At 48.9% G+C, this 20,770-nt stretch overlaps 1 protein-coding gene across 2 annotated transcripts in view; it reads left to right on the top strand.

Moving 5' to 3' along the window:
* AP2B1 (adaptor related protein complex 2 subunit beta 1) overlaps positions 1-20,770 on the top strand; it is a 575,856-nt gene that overhangs the window by 433,358 nt on the left and 121,728 nt on the right. Inside the window, exon 15 of one of the 2 annotated variants that reach the window (XM_085649630.1) lies at positions 12,315-12,335. The exons of the other annotated variant lie outside the window; for it this stretch is intronic. Coding sequence (XP_085505756.1) covers positions 12,315-12,335 — 21 coding nt within the window. The remainder of the gene's footprint in view (positions 1-12,314; positions 12,336-20,770) is intronic. 2 annotated transcript variants of the gene reach the window in all.

Raw genomic sequence — 20,770 nt, 5'->3', positions numbered from 1 at the left:
AGGAGAGTAGGGTCTGCTTTCTATGTTCACCCCCACTTTTTGCTTTTGCTTTACTGGTTTTCGACTTAGATGTGGCTGTGGGCCTGCTAATCAGACCCACAGCCCTGCTGTTCTCTCTCTAAATTAATACTATGTACTTTAGGTGCATAACCCATTTGGATAGGATCACCTTATTGGCCCCTGTACAGTGTACCCTAGGTACCCAGGGCATAGGTGTACCCTAGGCCTACCAGGGGCTGCAGCATGTATTATGCCACCCCTGGCCTGGCCTTCCATTTTGACACAACTGGCTGATCACTCAGCTGGGGCAAGGTCGTGTAATCACCCCTTGCTTAGGTGTAGTATTCCTATACCTAACTTACATATAGACACCTGTGTACCTATCAGTCACTCCTATGGCAGGCCTTGACAATCCTGGAGGCAGAGTGCTTGGTAACATGTGAGATGGTGCTCTAGCATGAGCTGAGCCTGTCTGCAGCTTTCGGAACCTTGTCCTTATAGCTGTTCTATGATATAGCCTACCATATACTCTTAAAGTGCCTTATAATCTTAGACGGTTATGGTAACTATGGTTTGGCTTTATCAAAACATGTCGTGTAAGGTGTCTAACACTAGGGAATAATACCCCCATGCCGTTTCTGGACATGAGAATATTATTCCCCCCTTCTAGAGGGAAAGACATGTTAAAATCATACTTCAACTGTTAGCCTCTGACCAAAGCCTCAGCATCACAAAATGGATGCTGCTGCCACGACACAAGTCTGACCTCCTGCAGCTGGGAGTGATCCCAGCCAGGGAGGCCTGGACAATAGGTTTCCTGCTTGGGGAGGTGCTAGCACCTCCCCAGACAGCCTTTAGTGTATTGGGGCAGGGTGGGCTCGAAGGAATGAGACATGCCTGGGGCACACAAGGTGTTCCTTGCATAGTCCAGTTCAAACCGGCGCTGGGGCACTCCAGCCCCAGCTCTGGCGCGAAACTGGACAAAGGGAAGTGGGTGTAACCATCCCCTCCCAGGTCCCACCCATAAGGCGTGACCTAGCAGGTATCCCAGCCCCCCAGATTAGTATAAGAGTGGGAGTTGGGCCTCAAGACTTTAGATTATCCTGAACCTGCAAAACTGAACAGAAACTCTGGACCTTCGACATTCGACGAAAGAAGAAGACTGAAGAATCTCCCTTGTAGCCAAGGAGTGGCTACCCTGTGCAAACAGGCACCATCAAGAGACTACCCTTTGCTTTGCGACCGTTCTACGAGGAACCGACTGCAGAGCCCGACCAGAGCCTTGACTTCCAGACTTCTCCGACCCTCATCCACATCTGCAGCAGAGCTGAGATCCGTGGAGGCGACGAGCGACGTGGGACCGGCTACCTGGGAAAAGTGGCTAGTAACTTACAGCGCAGCTTCTGAGGTACCCTCGAAGTTGTGCACCGGGGATTGAGAAGCCCCAACCCCAAGCACCATCTGCACCGAAGATCAGCCCCCCACACTCCACGAGTCCTGCGTGGGGCCCTTCAGCATTTTCCTGCTTGCCGCGTCTGTCCGGTTGCTTGCCCGCTGGCTAGTGGCCTCTGTGACGACGCACCCTGAAATCTTCTGCGCTGGTTTGGCTCCTCCAGACTGGCTCCCGCTTCTCTGCAAAGAAGAAGCACCCCAGACCTTCCTGGTCTGCACCAGAAGCAAGTCCTTCGTTCTTCGTGGGTTCCGCTTGCCAAGGCTTGGTGAGTCCTAGTCCAACTTCGACGCCGCCGACAGCAAGAGCCTTCGTGGGACAGCTCGTCTCCTGGTCCTGGTCGTCCTCGACGCTTCCTGGTCCTCCTGGCTGCAGCGACAAGCTTCACCTTCACCTGCAACTCTTCACGACATCGCCTGGTTCCTTCCTGGTTCCACGTGGTCACTGGCTAGTGACCTTGACTCTGTCCCTTCTGCTTGCAGGTTTCTTCTCTTCTTGATCCCAGCCTTGGGATCCACCGGACACTCTTCACTGACTGCCTGTCAGCATCTTTCTTCAGGCATCCATAGGAGTCGACGACGAAAACGACGCATCTTCACCCCTATGCACCCGCAGCCTGTGGGCTAGGTAACTTGGGTACTCCGGTGCTCATCAGGATAGTGACTATCCTAGTGTCTAGTTTTCAAGTCTCAACTTCCTAGCTACTCCGGAAGTGTCCTAAATCTACCGTTTTCTAAACTGTACTATTGCTATTGACTTTTACGCATTACGCGTGAGTGTTTCCACTCTGCACACGAATCCCGTGGGCCTCCCACTTCATAACTAACGCTAGTGTAGTGTAGCCCCAGCGATTCCCTAGGCCTAGGCCTATTCTATTTCCGTGACAGTGGTTCTTATACCACTTACTTAGTATATGGTTTGCGTGGCCCCTAGGGCCTAACTGTATTACTTACCTGTGTGACTTACTGTATGCATTAATAAGACTGTGTTGTACTTGCCTCTAATCTCATAAAGAGTGCTGAGGGTTTGACTAGAATAAATACACTTTATTTTATATATATATCTGTTGTGGTGTCCTTTCATTTGGTATTCAAGGGATTATATATGGTATCACGGCTGGCTTCACATGCCATTCAGAGTTTAGCCTAAGACTGCTCTTGTCCATGCTACCACTAGGATAGCTGGTCTATAAGGTTGACTTTACAACCAATCACCATAAGGGTATTTGGACTGATATAAGGTGTACACTAGAACTAGTGACATCATACATCAGGCCAACTTCTCACAACAGGGGTTCCGTTCCAGCAGTTCTGACGAGGGATATTGGCCTCAAACTTGCTTAGAAGACAGTGCAGGCCTCAAAGGAGTTGCAGAACAACCACCTGTGTTGCTGAGCCTTTCGGAGTCCGTAGGACGTCAGGAGCAGCAGACCGGTTAGCTTGGTTGCTTTGCCTGCAGATGCAGGGGAGCGACTCCTTCATTCTGAGGGAGATTACTTTGGGTGTCTTTGATGCCCACAGACCTGGAGAAGAACCTGGATGAAGCACAGGTGCAGACAATGCAGAAGACTGGCAGAACGACCAGACAAGGAGCAGCAGGAGTCTTCCTTGATGCAGTCTCGGTTCCAGACAAAGTCCATCGAAGTCCATGGTGCCCAGACGGTTGAAGTTGAAATGGTTTCGGATTTGAATCTTGTCCCATGATGGATCTGAAGAGCCACCCACAGGTAAGCCCTTCAGTACCCTATGGAAAGGGTTAGGACGATTCAAGGATCCCTCCCAGAGGAGGGCTAGACAGAGGGAAGAATACTACCATGTCCTTTGTCCAGTTTTGTGCCAGAGCAGGAGCCAACAGCTCCCTGAGCTGGCTCAAACTGGAGTATGCAAGGAGGGCACAAAATGTGCTCTTCAAAGCAGTCTGGTGGCCTTGGCAAGCTCCCCACCTAGCCCAATACACTAAGTCCTGTCTGGGAGGTGGTCACACCTCCCTGTGGCAGAAAAACTATTCAACTTTCCCCTTTTCAAGCTCAGCAGCAGGAGGGCAGAATTGTGTGCGTGGTCGGCTGCAGCATTGCTGTTAGACTCTAAATGGTTGGTACTGGGAATACAGGGGGGGTACCCTAGGGGAGCCTGTAGTACATGGGATCCGACGTCCAACAGTGGAATCGGTGTTGGGGTAGGATTCCAACATGTTTACTACCAATCATGACAGGTTTCGGTGCAGCCAGTATATAGTTAGACATCTAGTATTTGACTTGATGTCCACTATATGTTTTAAATGTCTGACCGCACTTACAAAGCCTGGAGAATCGACTCTGGTGTTTGTAGGGGTATCCAGCTCATGCAGGGCACCTTCATACTTATAACCTAGCATCCTGCCTTCAGGATTGAAAGGCCTGCTTTATGGGTGATTTATAGGTTTTAAGTGCAGTGACCTCGGGTCTTAGGAAACATATCTGTTGTAAGTGGTGCTAGTACCAACTTACACAGGCTGCAAATGGAGGCCAGTAGTCACCGTTTGAGTGGTCTCATGGGTGGCATAATACAAGCTGCAGCCCGTGGGAGATCCCTTTTGTACCTATGTCCTGTGTACCTCAGTACAGTGACTGGGGTCCTGATTAGCAGGATCTCATTCAGACTAGTCAGAAAACAGAATAACACCAGAAAAAAGTGGGGATAATCATGAAAGCAGATCCTACTTTCCTACAGTGAACAATAGGGTTTCAGTTAAGAAATCGGAAACCTGCTATGGAGCAATTTGAAAGGAGTCTTTCCTGTAGTGCCCTTTGGAGTTGTGGTAAGACCAAAGTCTGGTCCTGAGTGCTGCTTCCACATGGATGTGAGACTCAAGGGCCTTTTGAATGGTCTCCTCAATTAGCCAGTTGGCCCTTTCAACCTGCCCATTGCTTTGGTTGCGTTTGGGGGGTGGAGGTGATATGAGGATCTTGCACTCGGCCGGCTTTAGCGCTGGTGGCCCCCCATCCATGGTGGAGGTGGTGACTACCTCCACCATGGATTCTCTCACGACCACCTTTTAACAGTGCTCCTCAAGTCTCCATTACCACTCTCTATCAGATGCATTTAAATAGTTTTAGAACACCACTCATACCAGTGTAGGGTGTCAGAGCGCTTTGCATCACACACACATTACACAGAGACCATCAATCATACGTGTTTAAATCAGCTTATAGGAAATGTTACATAAGCCAGAGGAGTACAAGGTGTAAGCGTGACATGTCATCCATACTGGTAGGCAGTATAATTTAAAAGTGCTAATTCTGATGAAGCACAAACTCAGGATTGAAAACGAAACCCCATAGTCAGGGGTTCATTTTAATAATAACAATTTATTTCCACCCAAAAGAACCTTTTTTGCAACATTGTTCAATGCTCTAATCTATACTTTGCAGTGTACATGCAGTTCTTTGATGACAGTTAATAATTCACTATTCTATATTTGTGTTCTAGCTTATGAACTGCAACTAACAAAAGGATGTCTCTTGGAAAAGCAGTAACCCACTGACCTATTTACATGATATGCACTTTGTGATTTGCATGGTACACATTCTTTTCAGCAGACATATTAACCCTCTCTGCTATTTTATGATCAGTCAAAACCAAAACTAGGCAAATCTCTGATCTCTCTACAGGAAAAACATTAATCACCAGAGCTATCTTGACATTTTTATTTTGGCTGGAAATTGCTGGAGGTGAGGAACGCAGCAGCAGCTGCTTTTAAAACCAAAATAAACGTGCAAACACGATGACCCCGGAAGTCAGCCCCCGGTGCAGTGGCACCAGTCGCACCATTCTAGAGCCAGCCGGCCCTAATTTTACATGCTCTGTACCGTTCCTTTTGAAGAAATTCACTATCTAAAGAAAGGTGAACTTTACCCCACTGTCGATGACGAGGGAACCCTTAACTACAAAAATCATGTTTGAAGTGACCAAGGTGATCATTGACGTATGTTGGTCTCCAGGAGGCATGGCGAGAGCTGCACCCCTCTGAGTCAGAGTGCACATATTACTCTCCTGTCTACAAGATACACTGGCGCGCCGATTACATATTGGTTAGCACATCCCTCCTTTCTGAGATTCTAGTGGCATCAAAAGGAACAGCAGCAGTCTCTGACCATGGGCCAGTACAAGCGTGGTTGGCATTAGGGCCCAAAGACTTTTTCGCAATTGGCGCTTACACCCATCTTTGATTAGGCATCCAGTCACCACGAAGAAATTTGCCACCATATCTATGAGTATTTTCATCTAAATGGGGGTGACTGGGGAGGCTGGAGCGCCTTCATGCTAGTAATACGTGGCCATCTGATCGCAGCAGTCAATCAATCAATCAAAGACATTTATAGAGCGCACTACTCACCCGTAGGGTCTCAAGGCGCTTGGGGGGGGGGGGCGTTACTGCTCGAACAGCCGTTGTTGCTCGAACAGCCAGGTCTTGAGCTTCTTCCTGAACGAGAGGTGGTCTTGGGTCAGGCGCAGGTCGGTCGGGAGGGAGTTCCAGGTCTTGGCGGCCAGGTAGGAGAAGGACCTTCCTCCTGTTGTTGCTCTTCGGATGCGGGGAACGGCGGCGAGGGCGTGGCTGGCTGATCGGAGGTGGCGTTTGGGAGCGTAGAAGTTGATTCGGTTGTTGAGGTAGCTCGGGCCTTGATCGTGTAGGGCTTTGTGTGCGTGGGTGAGGAGCCGGAAGGTGATTCTTTTGTTGACGGGGAGCCAATGCAGGTCTCTCAGATGTCCGGAGATGTGGCTGTTTCGTGGGATGTCGAGGATGAGTCTGGCTGAGGCGTTCTGGATCCGCTGGAGTCTCTTCTGGAGCTTGGCGGTGGTTCCGGCGTAGAGGGCGTTGCCGTAGTCCAGTCGGCTGGTGACGAGGGCCTGGGTGACAGTTTTCCTGGTCTCGGTGGGGATCCACCAGAAGATCTTCCGTAGCATGCGCAGGGTGTTGAAGCACGACGAGGAAACGGCGTTGACTTGTCTGGTCATGGAGAGGGAGGAGTCCAGGATGAAGCCCAGGTTGCGTGCGTGGTCCGTCGGTTTGGGTGCGGTGCCCAGGGCGGGGGGCCACCAGGAGTCGTCCCAGGCGGAGGGCGAGGGGCCCAGGATGAGGACCTCCGTCTTGTCTGAGTTCAGTTTCAGGCGGCTGGTCGTCATCCACTCGGCTACATCTTTCATCCCTTCGTGCAGGTTGGCTCTGGCGGCGGCGGGGTCGTTGGTCAGGGAGAGGATCAGCTGGGTGTCGTCGGCGTAGGAGATTATGTTGAGGTTGTGTTGGCGTGCGATGGCCGCGAGGGGGCTCATGTAGACATTGAAGAGGGTGGGGCTCAGCGAGGATCCTTGAGGGACGCCGCAGATGACTCCGGTGGCCTCAGATTTGTACGGTGGTAGGCGGACTCTCTGTGTTCTTCCGTCGAGGAAGGAGATGATCCATTCCAGTGCCTTCTCCTGGATTCCGACGTTGCTGAGGCGCTGCACTAGGGTGCGGTGGCAGACAGTGTCGAATGCCGCGGAGAGGTCTAGGAGGATGAGGGCCGTTGTTTCTCCGTTGTCCATCAGGGCTCGGATGTCGTCGGTGTCAGCGATGAGGGCGGTCTCGGTGCTGTGGTTGGCTCGGAAGCCAGATTGTGAGGGGTCGAGGGATCCATTCATCTCGAGGAAGGCGGCCAGCTGTTTGTTGACGGTCTTCTCGATGACTTTGGCTGGAAACGGGAGGAGCGAGATGGGGCGGTAATTCTTGAGTTCGGTGGGGTCCGCTGTGGGTTTCTTGAGTAGAGCGCTGAGTTCGGCGTGCTTCCAGCTCTCAGGGAAGGTGGCGGTGTCGAAGGAGGTGTTGATGATGTCTCGCAGGTGGGGTGCGATGACAGCGTCGGCCTTGTTGAAGACGTGGTGAGGGCAGGGGTCGGTCGGAGATCCGGAATGGATGGAATTCATCGTGCGGGCGGTGTCTTCGGTGCTGATCGGAGTCCAGGCGCGGAGGGTGGTGGTGGGCGGCGTTGCTGCGGTCGTGGCGTGCGTCGGTTGAGTGGTGAAGCTGTTGTGTATGTCCGCGATCTTGTTGTGGAAGTAGGAGGCGAGGGAGTTGCAGAGGTCTTGCGATGGGGTGATGTCGTTGTTTCCGGCGTTGGGGTTGGAGAGCTCTTTCACGATGTTGAAGAGTTCCTTGCTGTTGTGTGCGTTGTTGTCCAGCCGGTCCTTGAATGCAGTTTTCTTGGCGGCGCGGATCAGTTGGTGGTGCTTCCGGGTGGCAAGCTTGAGGGTGGTCATGTTGCCCGGTGTTGGTTCCCTTTTCCAGACTTTCTCGAGGGCTCGGCAGTTCTTCTTGGAGCTCTTGAGTTCGTCGGTGAACCATGGGGCTTTCTTGCTGCCGGGTCTGCTGGGCGGGGTCCTCAGAGGGGCGAGTTCGTCCGCGCAGTTGTCGGCGGCCTGGCTGGGGTTCGCTGAGCTGGCCGGAGGGTGCTGATTCAGGGAAGCGGCGAGCTGGTCGGCTGTGATCTTGTTCCAGCTTCTTCGGGCAACCTGTTGCTGGTGGTGGTGGATCGTCGCTCTTTTGAAGGAGAAGTGGACGCAGCTGTGGTCCGTCCAGTGGAGTCCTGTGGCGTGGCTGAAGGCGATGTCTTTGCTGGATGAGAAGATGGCGTCGAGTGTGTGTCCGGCGAGGTGGGTGGGGGTGGACACCAGCTGCTTGAGTCCGAGGTTGGCGAGGCTGTCGAGCAGGGTGATGGTGTTGCGGTCGCTGTTGTTCTCCAGGTGGAAGTTGAGGTCCCCCAGGAGGATGTAGTCAGCGGAGGGGAGGGCATGCGGGCTGATGAAGTCGGCGATGTCCTCGCTGAATTGTGTGCGTGGTCCCGGGGGTCGGTAGATCAGGGTTCCTCTGAGGGTGGTCTTCGGGTCGGTGTGGATCTGGAAGTGCAGGTGTTCGGCGGTGGTTAGGGTGTCGTCGGTGTTGGTCGTGATGCGGATGGTGTCCCTGTGGATGATGGCGATGCCTCCTCCCATCTGGTTGGCGGTGCGGTCCCTCCGGGTGATCTTGTAGCCCTCTGGGATGGTGATGGCGATGTCGGGCGCTGAAGAGGCGTTCATCCAGGTCTCCGTGAGGAAGGCAACGTCAGGGGCTGTGGTGTCGAGGAGGTTCCAGAGTTCGGTGGCGTGTCTGTGGACGGAGCGGGTGTTGAGTAGGATGCACTTGAGGTGGTTGCTGCTGGTGTTTGGCTTGGCGGGTGCTGGTGCAGGGCAGGTCCGGATGCAGGTGAATTTGCAGGCGTGGCAGCTGAAGGGTCCGTGGGTGCGTCGCGGGGTGGCTTGGTGGCATCCTGGGATTCGGCCGGTGTTGAGTGCGTTGAGGGTGGCGGCGGTGTACGTTCGGCGGGTGGGCTGGGGTCCTCGAGGGCCAGGGGTTCTGGCGCTGGGCACGGTCCGGTCGCGGACGGGCGCAGACGGGCTTACCTTTGGCGCGCCTTCGGCGCACAATCGGCGCGCCCGCTGCGCGTGGCCGCTGCGCGTTCGCACGGTCGCCATATATGGCGATGTGCGAGGGAGGGCGGAGCAGCTGGGAGGCGGGAGCGGGGAGGGTACACAAAGAAAAAGGGGGTGTGGTCGGTGGCGGGAAGCGGGCAGGGATTATACGGGGGAGCGAGAACAGGCAAACAGGGACAAAAATACAATTACAGGTTAAGGAACAAATTAACAACAGTACACAATAATGCAGAGGGGCACACGGCAGGACAGCGGGGCACAGGAGCACAGACCACGCCGATCGGCGGTAGGGGGCGTGGTCAGACGGCGGTAGCTGGAGCAACGAGGCAGGCAGGCGGGAGGAGCACGCAGCAGCAGCTGGTGGCCGTGCGGCGCGGAGGTGTCCTAGACTAGGTCACACTCACCTGCGTCGCGCGGTCGCCATATATGGCCAAGTGCGAGGGAGGGCGGAGCAGCTGGGAGGCGGGAGCGGGGAGGGTACACAAAGAAAAAGGGGGCGTGGTCAGCGGCAGTGGCGGGAAGCGGGCAGGGATTATACGGGGGAGCGAGAACAGGCAAACAGGGACAAAAATACAATTACAGGTTAAGGAACAAATTAACAACAGTACACAATAATGCAGAGGGGCACACGGCAGGACAGCGGGGCACAGGAGCACAGACCACGCCGATCGGCGGTAGGGGGCGTGGTCAGACGGCGGTAGCTGGAGCAACGAGGCAGGCAGGCGGGAGGAGCACGCAACAGCAGCTGGTGGCCGTGCGGCGCGGGGGTGTCCTAGACTAGGTCTCATAAGCAGCGCCTCTGCAAGCCAGAGGTTTAGAAAAGGAAAATCAGGAGCTGGAATGGGAAAGGGTAGAAAACCCGATGCTTCATCAGAATAGCATCATACTTTCAGATGGATTGATGTTTAGAACTCTTTAAACACTCCATGTTGTTGCCGAAAACGTCCTCATATCCATCAGGTATTGAAGAAATATCAAACAGCTGTACACTAAAACTGAAGGGTGATTTTCACGAATGTATTACCATCTTAATATTTTGCTGTTCAGTCCACTTTAGGATGTTGACTTTGTAGGCCACAACATATACCTTGGATGTAATATTCCTTTCTTTAAATGCAAGTTGTGCGTATAACACCTCTTTGAACTAAATTGCTTGAGGGTTGTCTCACAATATAAAACAAGCATTTGCAATGCAATAGGCCTCACATTTACGAGAGTTTGAGCTATTGGCACTATAAATGACAATGCATTTTATATGTGTTGTTTTTAAAACCGATAAATAAAAGGCATTGTCATTCACAATGCCAATGGCTTAAACTCTCGCAAATACAAGACCTATTGCATTGCAAATGCGTTCCGTGCCTGTGCTATGAAACATTTTTTTTAACCGTTAGGAGGGAGCGGGTGGAGGGACTACTAAGCCTATTGACCAATGAAAAGCCACAGTTTACAGTGGGCAATGACATAAGCCAATTAAAAAATTAGGCGGAGCTTCAAGTCCATACCTGAATACAGCATGTTCCGCAGAGCAGCGCATGCGCTGCCCGGGCTCAACCTAAAAATTATGTGGAGGTGGTAGGTTGAATATGAGAACAAAATGTGGCTGAAAAGTACTATACTGACAGTTCACTTGTCACAGGCAACATTTGTCACATTACTTTTGCATCAGGGCATTCGAGGAATCAACTGAGAGAGCACAATGAAGAAAGACGTAACGTATAAATGCTTAATATAGCTGAAATCAGAACAAGGCCAAAAGCTCATTCAACGGGTCTTGGTCTTAAAGAGGAATTGAAGCTCAAGAAGTTTCCTCCACCCTGAGAGGATGGATTAATGCAAGGAGATGGTTTGGTAGGAGAGTTACTGAAGAAAATATGATGCAGGACTCTTCATAGATTGTAGACAGTTCCACGTACTTTCACTCTGTGTGGAACTTACTGCAGCGGGGATGCACCATAATTTAGCACGCAGTGATGGCGAGCGCACAACCCACATCAGACTACGGTAGCTTAAAAAAGCCAGTTTACTGGAATGGCTGCAAACCTACACAAACGTAGTGAGAATCAGTAATTGAGGCATCGGATCTCCGTCCCCAAATAGAAGTGTAGTGGCGCAGAAGACGGCACTTGAGGGGACAAGTGAGAGGTAAGAAGAACACGTTTATCACTCAAAAGGAGACCAGCTTCTATTGCATAGAATGTTGACAGCATTCCATCAGTGTGTGGGGAACCACCAGCTCACACACACAGCAGGAAGATGAACCAGGGTAGGACATAATGACAATGAAAACATACAATAAGAATACAATTGCATGTAAATGATCACAATTCAAAGTTACAGCTTACTACCCTTTTAGCTATGGACTACATGTCACGTCTTTTCTGCACATCACTACTGGGCTCTGGAACCCTCACTTGCCTTCTGAATCCTTATGCATGGTTTGCTGCCGCTCTACAGTTTTATGCCATGTTGGAGTTTTTCTCCCCTTCACCTTAAGTTTTTGACCACATAGGTCGTAATGGGAAGTTATTACTGCTAAAGCGCAGTTTGAATCAAGTCATCAACTATTCTGAGCACCATTCACAGTAGGCAAGTGCTGCTCCTCCAGAACCACAGGCCCATCTTGAGCATTGAATGGCGGAGCCCAAGACCCCTCGTCACATGAATGATAATGTTTCACCCTGTTAAAGCTTTCTCTAGGACACACTACATAATAGCGGTCTCTCCTCTACGGCACCTTGTCTGCTTACTTGTGTCCGTGGTAAATCTTTTATAGGAATATTACATACACCCTTAGACACAATGCTGTCTCCCACATGGCAACAGTTCTTCTCTGGTTGGCTTGCATGGTACTTTGACCAGCGTTGACTTGTGAGGTGTCAGGGAAAAAAAACCTTTTAACAATGATGTACAAAGCCACAATGAGAAAATGCCCCATATTAGAATTTGAAATAAACGTTAATAAACTGTTTGTTTAATGATGCAAGTCTTCCATTGCTGGGTGTACTGACCGTAATAGTGAGAGGGCTCGTGTGTTAACTTCACAGCTTGTGTACTGTTCTAGTTGCTGCAGTGTTGTATTATTGACTGTTCGTTATGGTGAAGATGATGTATTTCACTTTGATGTCAACGTGGCACTGTTGGCTTTTTTCTTGGAATGGGAGGTGGGAGTATTGCATGGTACAGTTCACGAAGACTGAATAAGTGCTCACTTTGTGAAATGAGCCGGGAGAATAGTGAAGATTAATACAATTTTTATTTTTTATGGTTCGAGCTCTGAGCATCTCACCTGCTGGGGTGGAGGTTGTGCAGTTTGATGCAATGATAGTATACAAGACTAACATCTCTGCTTCCTTCTCTTTGTCTCGCATGCATCCGGCCAGATGGGAGAGGACACACAATGGGTAATTGGCTCACTCACCACCACAGCTCATGTGCATGTACACACACTGTCCCTTTTGTTGCTACACATCAGAGGGTGCCAGGTTGTTCAGCATTCAAGCGGTCAATGTATTGGCCCCACAAATGCAGTTAATTTTCATATTCTAGAGGGAACTGAAAGGACCCGCAGACTTTTGAGCACATTTTGTGACGTTTTTCAGCTTTTCCCAAGAGTCTCATAAAAAAGTAGATGGCATCTCGATATCCTCTTTTAAAACTTGAGTGTCACCAACTCCCTTTCTCTTATATAGTTAAGGGAACTTCTAATCTGGAGCTGGTTGAAGGTAGGGTTTCTTACGTTTGTTTCGGATTCAGAATGGAAGTTAAATGTATCACATTTTTAGAAGTGCCATCATTTTATGCACTTCGATCATCTGTGATCTGTACTAGAGCTGTCTGTTTTATGATTTGTTACCTAAATGGAATAAATATTTCACCAACTCCTCGTGAGATTATGATAGTAACTACTGGAAGTGAAGCCTTCATAAAGGGACAATCAGTCATTAACACACCCCTGTCTTTGAGAAAACAGGTCTGGCCCAGAGATGCTTAGATCTCTGTGTGCGCTGTATGTCTGTAGTTCTGCATACTAGACTCGAAGTGTTTTAGTGTGTGTATTTCACTGAAGCAGTTTCACTTACAGTTGTGTTCTGCATCAGTGAAGATGGCACGGTTTTGTATCTGAAGTGCCTGTAGCCAAAAAAGAACGGTATGTCAGTGGACATCATCTTATGATATTCACGTGTTATTCAGCTTTTACACAATCTGAGCAGAAGGTTCATGTTATTTGCTGGGCGTGTGGCTGCCGGATTACAGTGTTTCCAAAGTAGGCGCTTGTCTGTCATAGATAAAGGCAGGCTTAGCTCAGAGTCGGCCCAAGTAGAGACAGGCTGAGATCACTAGTGACAAAGGTGCAGAGTCTGATGAAGATAAAAAAGGCAATATTATAGCTAGTTCAAGAAAGTCAAAGATTTGTAAATATAGTTAGACTTCGACCAGGACAGCAATGCCAGAGCTACAATAGGATAAATCGAGGTTTACACAGAGCATTATTAAAATACAGAGCCAAGGAGAGTACAAAACCAGTTTCTAGAGGGGCACATTCAAAAGCAACCTGAGATCAGGGCATAGCAGTTGAGATAGAGGTGAACTAATGAATCTAATGAAGCCAGGAGGGGAGCAGGGCTGGAGCCGCCATCGTTCTTATCTCTGGCATGATGTGCACCCATGTTGGAGCCAGCACACCTGTGGTGTTTTACTCAGAAGCGTGCTCCAAGAGGGGCAAATGGGAATGATTATATTTCCTGCTTCTGAGATATCTGTGACCCAGAAAACAGCAGTGAAGAGTCCTCCCCTGTTGCCCTAGTGAAGAACACAGAAGACAAAATTGGGAACTGGTGAGAGCTGATGCGGCTTGGGACCAGTCCTCCCGTAGATGGTAGTGCTGAGGAGACCGCGGCATCGGGCTGGCACCATAGTCCTGTTGATGCCCGTGGTTGGGGCAGCCGAGCACAGATAGTGAGGATCAGTGTTCCCTCTAATTAATATTGTCCGTGTGCAGCAGTGTGATGGTTGCGAGAGTGTCCCTTTTTTAAAATTGTTTTTTTTTTAGCTCTTTGCGGATTGAGAATATTAATGACTCACTATGCAGACGAACCTTGTGAGTGAGTTACTACTATGAATGGGGCAGGAGGGGAATATGGAGGATGAAGAGTAGGATTCCTTAATATTCCATGAAAACACTTTCAGCAGCACAGCTTCTAAAAGGTTGTATGATTTGGAACCGTTTTTGGGATCAGGATATTTCAAGTTTACCGTTGACGCTTGTACAACTGTAGCGATGTCTGTGCAAATATTCTATAATTCCCAAATACAAAAATACGTCATGATCATCAATTTTCTGCACAGAGATGGAGAACACTCTCTAATAATGTAGAATGAAAGGAGCACACCTAATAAATGTATGTATAACCCATAACCACTATATGTGGGCTAGTGTCTATCAAAAACCTCACGATCGACTTTTCAGGTGCTAATGTAAAATTATAGTTAACTACAAGGGCAGGAGTGAGAGAAAATTATGACTCCGCATATACTGCATCCCGTGAATATGTACTGTAAACCAAAAAAAATAGTGAGCAAGCCTGGACTGTCTGTCTGTGCCTTACACCTGGCTTAAAGACCAGCTTTCTGTTAGGATGTGGAACTCCCACCCACCATTGGTGGCATGCTTCATCAAAGGGGTTCCTCTTGCACCCTGAGTTGGCACAACCATGTAGGGTGCCTCAAATTAGAGAGGACTTTTAATGTCGTACTTTGATTTTAACTTTATCAGCGACTGTCATAAATAAATACAATTGAGGAGTCTATTAAATAATCGTAACTTTGTTCAAATAGTGAAGAGAGTGTAACTAGAGTGTTGGTGTGTAGTGTCGTCGGTCAATAGTATATTTGGCGTTGTGCAACATTTTCGTAAGTGTGCTCCAATCATGTTGCAGACAACTTCTGGCTGCGCCTGAGCATAAAGTGAAGCAAAGATAATAGGGAGATGTAGGGTCATGTTTGTGTATCATTACCACCCCTAACATCGGTCCATAATAGCTGTGGTATCAGGCCTATGTGCACTTATGTTCCATTTTACTGTTCAATTGGAGGGAGTACCCATTAGGGAAGAGGGCTAGCAAACAATTAGTTTTAATTTGATGTTAAATCGGAATTATTATATGAGGTCAGAGAAAAGGTATCATTTCAAAGATGTTCTTAATAATACATTTACTGTATTGTTCACGCTACTTGTAACATGGAGTAGCAGCATACTGGTTTAACTGAATGTAAATAAAACGTTTTTAGACCATTGATTTTTTTACTTGTAATTATTAGGCACTACTATGAGGTCTCTGCCCATACTGGGTATGCAATGTCGTATGTATGCTCAGCGGATTAATGCTCGCCATTGACATCTGCAGCAGGGCTGGCTTTTGGGCAGTGTGACCTGGGTCTATCTGAAAACCGCATCTTCAGATTGCAATAGAACAAAGCCTTGAGACTGGCTCTTGGACTGGAGAAAATTTGCTCACATCGCTCAGGCCATGGGTAAAGTGCACAGGCTACCCGTGAAATACAGAATACTTTTCAAAGCTTTATGTTTGGCCCATAAAGCAATACATGGCAATGTGCCCCTGTCCTCTTGACCTATTTTTCTAAACATGTTCTGTGTACTTCTTTGTAAGTCAGAGCAATTCTTCTATCATTTAAAAAATAAAAAAAAAAGCCCAATATGGAGGAAACGTTTTGTCCTTAAAAGCATCAAATCATCTACTATGCACACTCTGTGAGCAAGGAAACTAAAAGCTCAACTTTTTGTTTAAATAAGGACTTAAAGCAAAGCATTAGGAATAGCTCCTGGAAAGTTCTTCTGTCCCCTTGCTCACATACTGCCAACGTGCCTTTTGGTGTACGTTTTGCACTTTAAAAGTATTTTAATTCATTCACTTTACATCCTGACTTTTACTCTGACGAGTATCATTTATTCACTCTTCTTACTGAGAGTTCAAATTGAGCTTTTCGGTCGCTTGACTTGATTACGATTGCGAAAAGTCACCAAGGAAATGGCATCATTTCTTCTCGTTGACCCCAACATGCTTCCGTCATCACGTCCATGAGGGCTTCCCTCCTGCCAATAAAATCTTGATGTGGAAACTTGTTGGATGTCACCTGGTTCAGATTCAGGATTGTCATTTGGTCTCACAGCACGCCTGGTCAACCCCCATTGTCCACTCCCATGTGGTCCCACTGGATCCATGTATTATGGTCAGGACGTGGTCCCACTGCGAATATAAAATCAGCCCCTCTCCTCCGTTGCCACCCATTGGCATATGGCTCCGCGAGGCACGCCAAGAACGGTGGCATGGGCAATCTGCATATTTCGTACTCCACTTCCCTCTGTTCGACAAATTAAATTACTTTTTTCATTTCATTAGTGGGTTAATATTCGTGAAGAATTCCCTCGCTGCACTCATGCTCTGTCTCCCAGCTCCTGCTTCTTAATTAAGGTTCAGCTGGCAGCAGCTGCTGTCACTATACAGGATATTTGAAATATATAAAGGCATTTTCACGTTTGTCTACGTCAAGTATAAGAAACACAGGTGGGTTTATTTCATATTTAGCAATGGTCGAATAACTTGTAATTCACAGAAACGTCATCGTCCACGTGATTGATTTTGTTTTAATCATTGGGAAACCTGGTGGAAACTTAACACCGCTCACCTCATGTGAACCAAACAACATATACTAGGTCTCACCTCATGTAAATCAAACCACATATACCTGGTCTCACCTAATGTAAATCAAACAACATATACCTGGTCTCGCCTCATGTAAACCAAACAACATATACCTGGTCTCGCCTCATGTAAACCAAACAACATATACCCGGTCTTGCCTCAGGTAAACCAAACAACATATACCTGGTCTCACCTAATGTAAATCAAACAACATATACCTGGTCTCGCCTCATGAAAACCAAACAACATATACCTTGTCTCGCCTCATGAAAACCAAACAACATATACCTGGTCTCACCTCATGTAAACCAAACAACATATACCTGGTCTCGCCTCATGTAAACCAAACAACATATACCTGGTTTCGCCTGATGTACACCAAACAACATGTACCTGGACTCGCCTGATGTAAACCAAACAACATATACCTGGTCTTGCCTCGTGTAAACCAAACAACATATACCTGGTCGCACCTCATGTAAATCAAACAACTTATATCTGGTCTCACCTCATGTAAACCAAACAAACTTATACCTGGTCTCGCCTCATGTAAACCCTATAACATATACCTGATCTCGCCTCATGTAAACCAAACAACATATACCTGGTCTCACCTCATGTAAACCAAATAACATATACCTGGTCTCACCTAATGTAAATCAAACAACATATACCTGGTCTCGCCTCATGAAAACCAAACAACATATACCTGGTCACGCCTCAAGAAAACCAAACAGCATACACCTGGTCTCGCCTCATGAAAACCAAACAACATATACCTGGTCTTGCCTCATGAAAACCAAACAACATACACCTGGTCTCGCCTCATGAAAACCAAACAACATATACCTGGTCTGAACTCATGTAAACCAAACAGCATATACCTGGTTTCGCCTGATGTAAACCAAAAACATATACCTGTACTCGCCAGATGTAAATCAAACCACATATACCTGGTCTCGCCTCATGTAAACCAAACAGCACCTGGTAACGGTTTCTTATGTACCAATCACCCGAATCCAGGTTTTAGTGCTCTATGCACTAACAGCTCCACTCCTGTTGTATCCTGTCACTAAAATCCTTAAATCTATGGAATTTCCAAAATGCATATATAGCACATTGTATCTTTTTCTGTCTCCTTGACGTTTGAATATTTTTTTCATTTACATTTAAAGTGATGTCCAAAGAATGCCACCTGTTTAAATATCAGTGGCCCTAAAGCCAGGGTGAGCATGGTCTATACGCAACTGGGTCCACCAGACCGCGAAAGCCCAATTTACCTCCACACAATGTCCCTCACATGAGCACTTTTGTTTGCGTAGTTTCAGAAACAGAGATTTTTCTCCTCCCAAGGCCATTATGCACTAGAACATTTGGAAGAGAGAGGTTTAGCGACACAATACATGCAGATAACTTTTCCATCCTGGAACACAATAGTTTTGGAGTTCTCCCCTACCGGGCAAGACTTTAATGTACCGGTTTCTCTTTGTATATTGTCAATGAATTCAGGAGAATTCCAGTTTGTTTCACAAGCTCTTGTCATCTGCATTTTAAGTTAGCCATTGGTTGCCCAGATGTCCTGGTGAAATGAGGCGCTCATAGTACTGATGGCTGTTATTGGTGCACCATTTCTTCATGCTCTGTTCCGTGTGATCCACAGTAGGGTAAGAAGGAGTGTGTGTGTGTCAGTGACTGACACCCATCTGCCTTCATGCCCCTTGCACTTTCTTAGTTAATCCTAGATGCGGTTTATTTTAGAACCCACTTAAAACATAAGGAATAGCATGAACGATCCTGTCGCAAGGCATCTTCTAGCCCAGTGGCTCTTGTCCTTTTGTAGACCTCCACTTATTACTGGAACCCTGGGACTCCAACTGTGTATTTACTGTAACCCAGGGACCCCGACCTAAGCATTTTCGATAATTTTAAATGCAAAATAAAGCATAGACATTACAGAAACAAGCACTCATCAAACAAACGATTTGATATTTTATTTAATTCACAATCAAATAAATTTTAATGAGAAGGTTGGAGCTTTTCTAAATTGAAATGGGCCACTTATCGTCCGTACTGTGTTCTATCTGATGCACTTGCGCTGCTCCCATAAATCAATCTGAGGATACTGACTAAAGTTTTAGCTTCCAGTTTCAAAGCCCTTCCCATTTACAGAATGTTTTGAAAATTTCCAAATGTTCATTTTACTTCTGTAGTAGGGGATCTCTGTGTATAGTCATAATCTATGAATAATCCCCGCCCATGTGCGGGGACCCCGGAGCAATCAAAAATATCTCTTAAGCTGTCCCGCATTTGCAAACCTGCAAAGACACTTAAGAGACAGACAAAATAATACAGCCTAATCACAACAAGGCTGCACTGGCCAGCACTTCCTCTGAAGTGAACACAAAAGCCAAAATAAAGTTGAAATGTCATTTTTATTCACATTTGACATGTTCCTTTATTATCACACACTCCCTTCACCAAAATCCCTTTAAACAATAGAGAGGAAGGGGTGGACAGACAAGCCCTATAGGCTGTCATTATGTGTCTGCTAAAGGGATACCGTGCCTTTAAGAAACTCTCCAGAGACTCCCGGTATCCCAGGATGCACAGCCAACACAAGTTACTTTCAGTTCTTTTTTCCGGCTCCTGCTAGCAGGACCCTGGAGCTTGAGCTCTACCCTTTTGGGTGGTTTAATTGATTAAAATCGGATTTTTTGGATTAAAAGTGGTTTCATTCGACGTCTAAAGCCTTTGTCTACTACTGCCTGCAATCTGGAGCAGTTTTGGCCCACTCTCAGCATGGCTTTATTCGATAAATGCCCTGAGTGTGGGAGGAAGAAGGCTAAGACGGACCCACATGATGTGTGTATCCTCTGCTTGTCGCCCTCACATGTCCCAGCTGCCTGTGACATCTGCAGCACCTTTTCGAAAAGGACCCTGAGGGACAGGGAGAAGACTCGCCTTCAGGGACAGGAGATGCAGAGGACCGGTGGGACTTCAGGGCATGGAGGGTCCCATTCCCCCTCCTCCGCCCATGCTTCAGCCCCTGGAGGGACCTCCGGGCAGAGCAAGGAGCAGAGACGGCACCTACCGGCTGGTAGGTCGCGTTCGACGTCGAAGGCGACGACGTCGACGGCGAGAGAGAAGGCACCGGTATGTTCGCCGTCGATCCAGGGCTCTGGGTCGCGGCAGCCTCGACGTTCGACGTCGAGGGAGGGGCCGGCGAGACCCGGGACCGGGTCGCCGTCGCAGGTGTCACGGTCGACGTCCACAACACATCGACGTCGTACCGAGCCCCATGGACTTCACTCGCCGCCGTCGCCGTCTACCCACGGCTCGACGCTGACTGAGTCGACGCCGAGATCCCGGCGCCCGCCGTCGAGGCGGAGGCGGTCGACGTCGAGACATCAACGATCGACGTCGAGACATCAACGATCGACGTCAAGATCCCAGCGGTCGACGCCGAGACACCGGCGGTCGACGTCGAGACGCCAGAAGTCGACGTCGAGGCAGACACCTCGGCGACGGCGATCAAGGCGGGGTTCGACGCCGAGGAGGCATGGGTCGACGTCGAGGAGACATGGTTCGACGTCGAGAGGACGATCGACTGCGGGGCGGCACTCGTCGTCGAGGGCGAAGAGACGCCGGTCGAGGTCGACGTACAGTTCGACGTCCCAGACATCGGGGAATACGTCCTCGGTGATTACGATCTCCAGTCGGGAATCGGGGAGGCGCGGACGTTCGCCTTCGGTGGCTTCCACGCAGGACAGGCCCGCCAAGAAGAGGAGAGTGGCCGCGAGCCCGGACAATGATGATGGGGGCTCTCCGGCTAGAAGTGATGGGGCTTCAGATCATCTGACCCCGCTGCGTACCCAGCGGCCGCCTTTGCCTCCGGTGCCCGACCTTCCACCGGCGCCTCCACCGGTACCTGCCCTTCCTCCTCCTCCTCCTCCTCCTCCTCCTCCTCCTCCTCCTCCTCCTCCACCTCCTCCGCTGCCTCTGCCCGTGCCTCAGCTGCCTGCTTCGCCACCGCAGCCACCGCCTCCTTCCCCGAGGGTTCCTCACCGGCAGAGATCTCGCTCTCGCCCTCGCAGGCGATCACGGAGTAGGCGCAG

The sequence above is a fragment of the Triturus cristatus genome, chromosome 3_2 (assembly GCF_964204655.1).
Source record: "Triturus cristatus chromosome 3_2, aTriCri1.1, whole genome shotgun sequence".
NCBI lineage: Eukaryota > Metazoa > Chordata > Amphibia > Caudata > Salamandridae > Triturus > Triturus cristatus.
The sequence above is the reverse complement of the archived record's forward strand: the minus strand, read 5'-3'. Positions and strand labels throughout refer to the sequence as shown.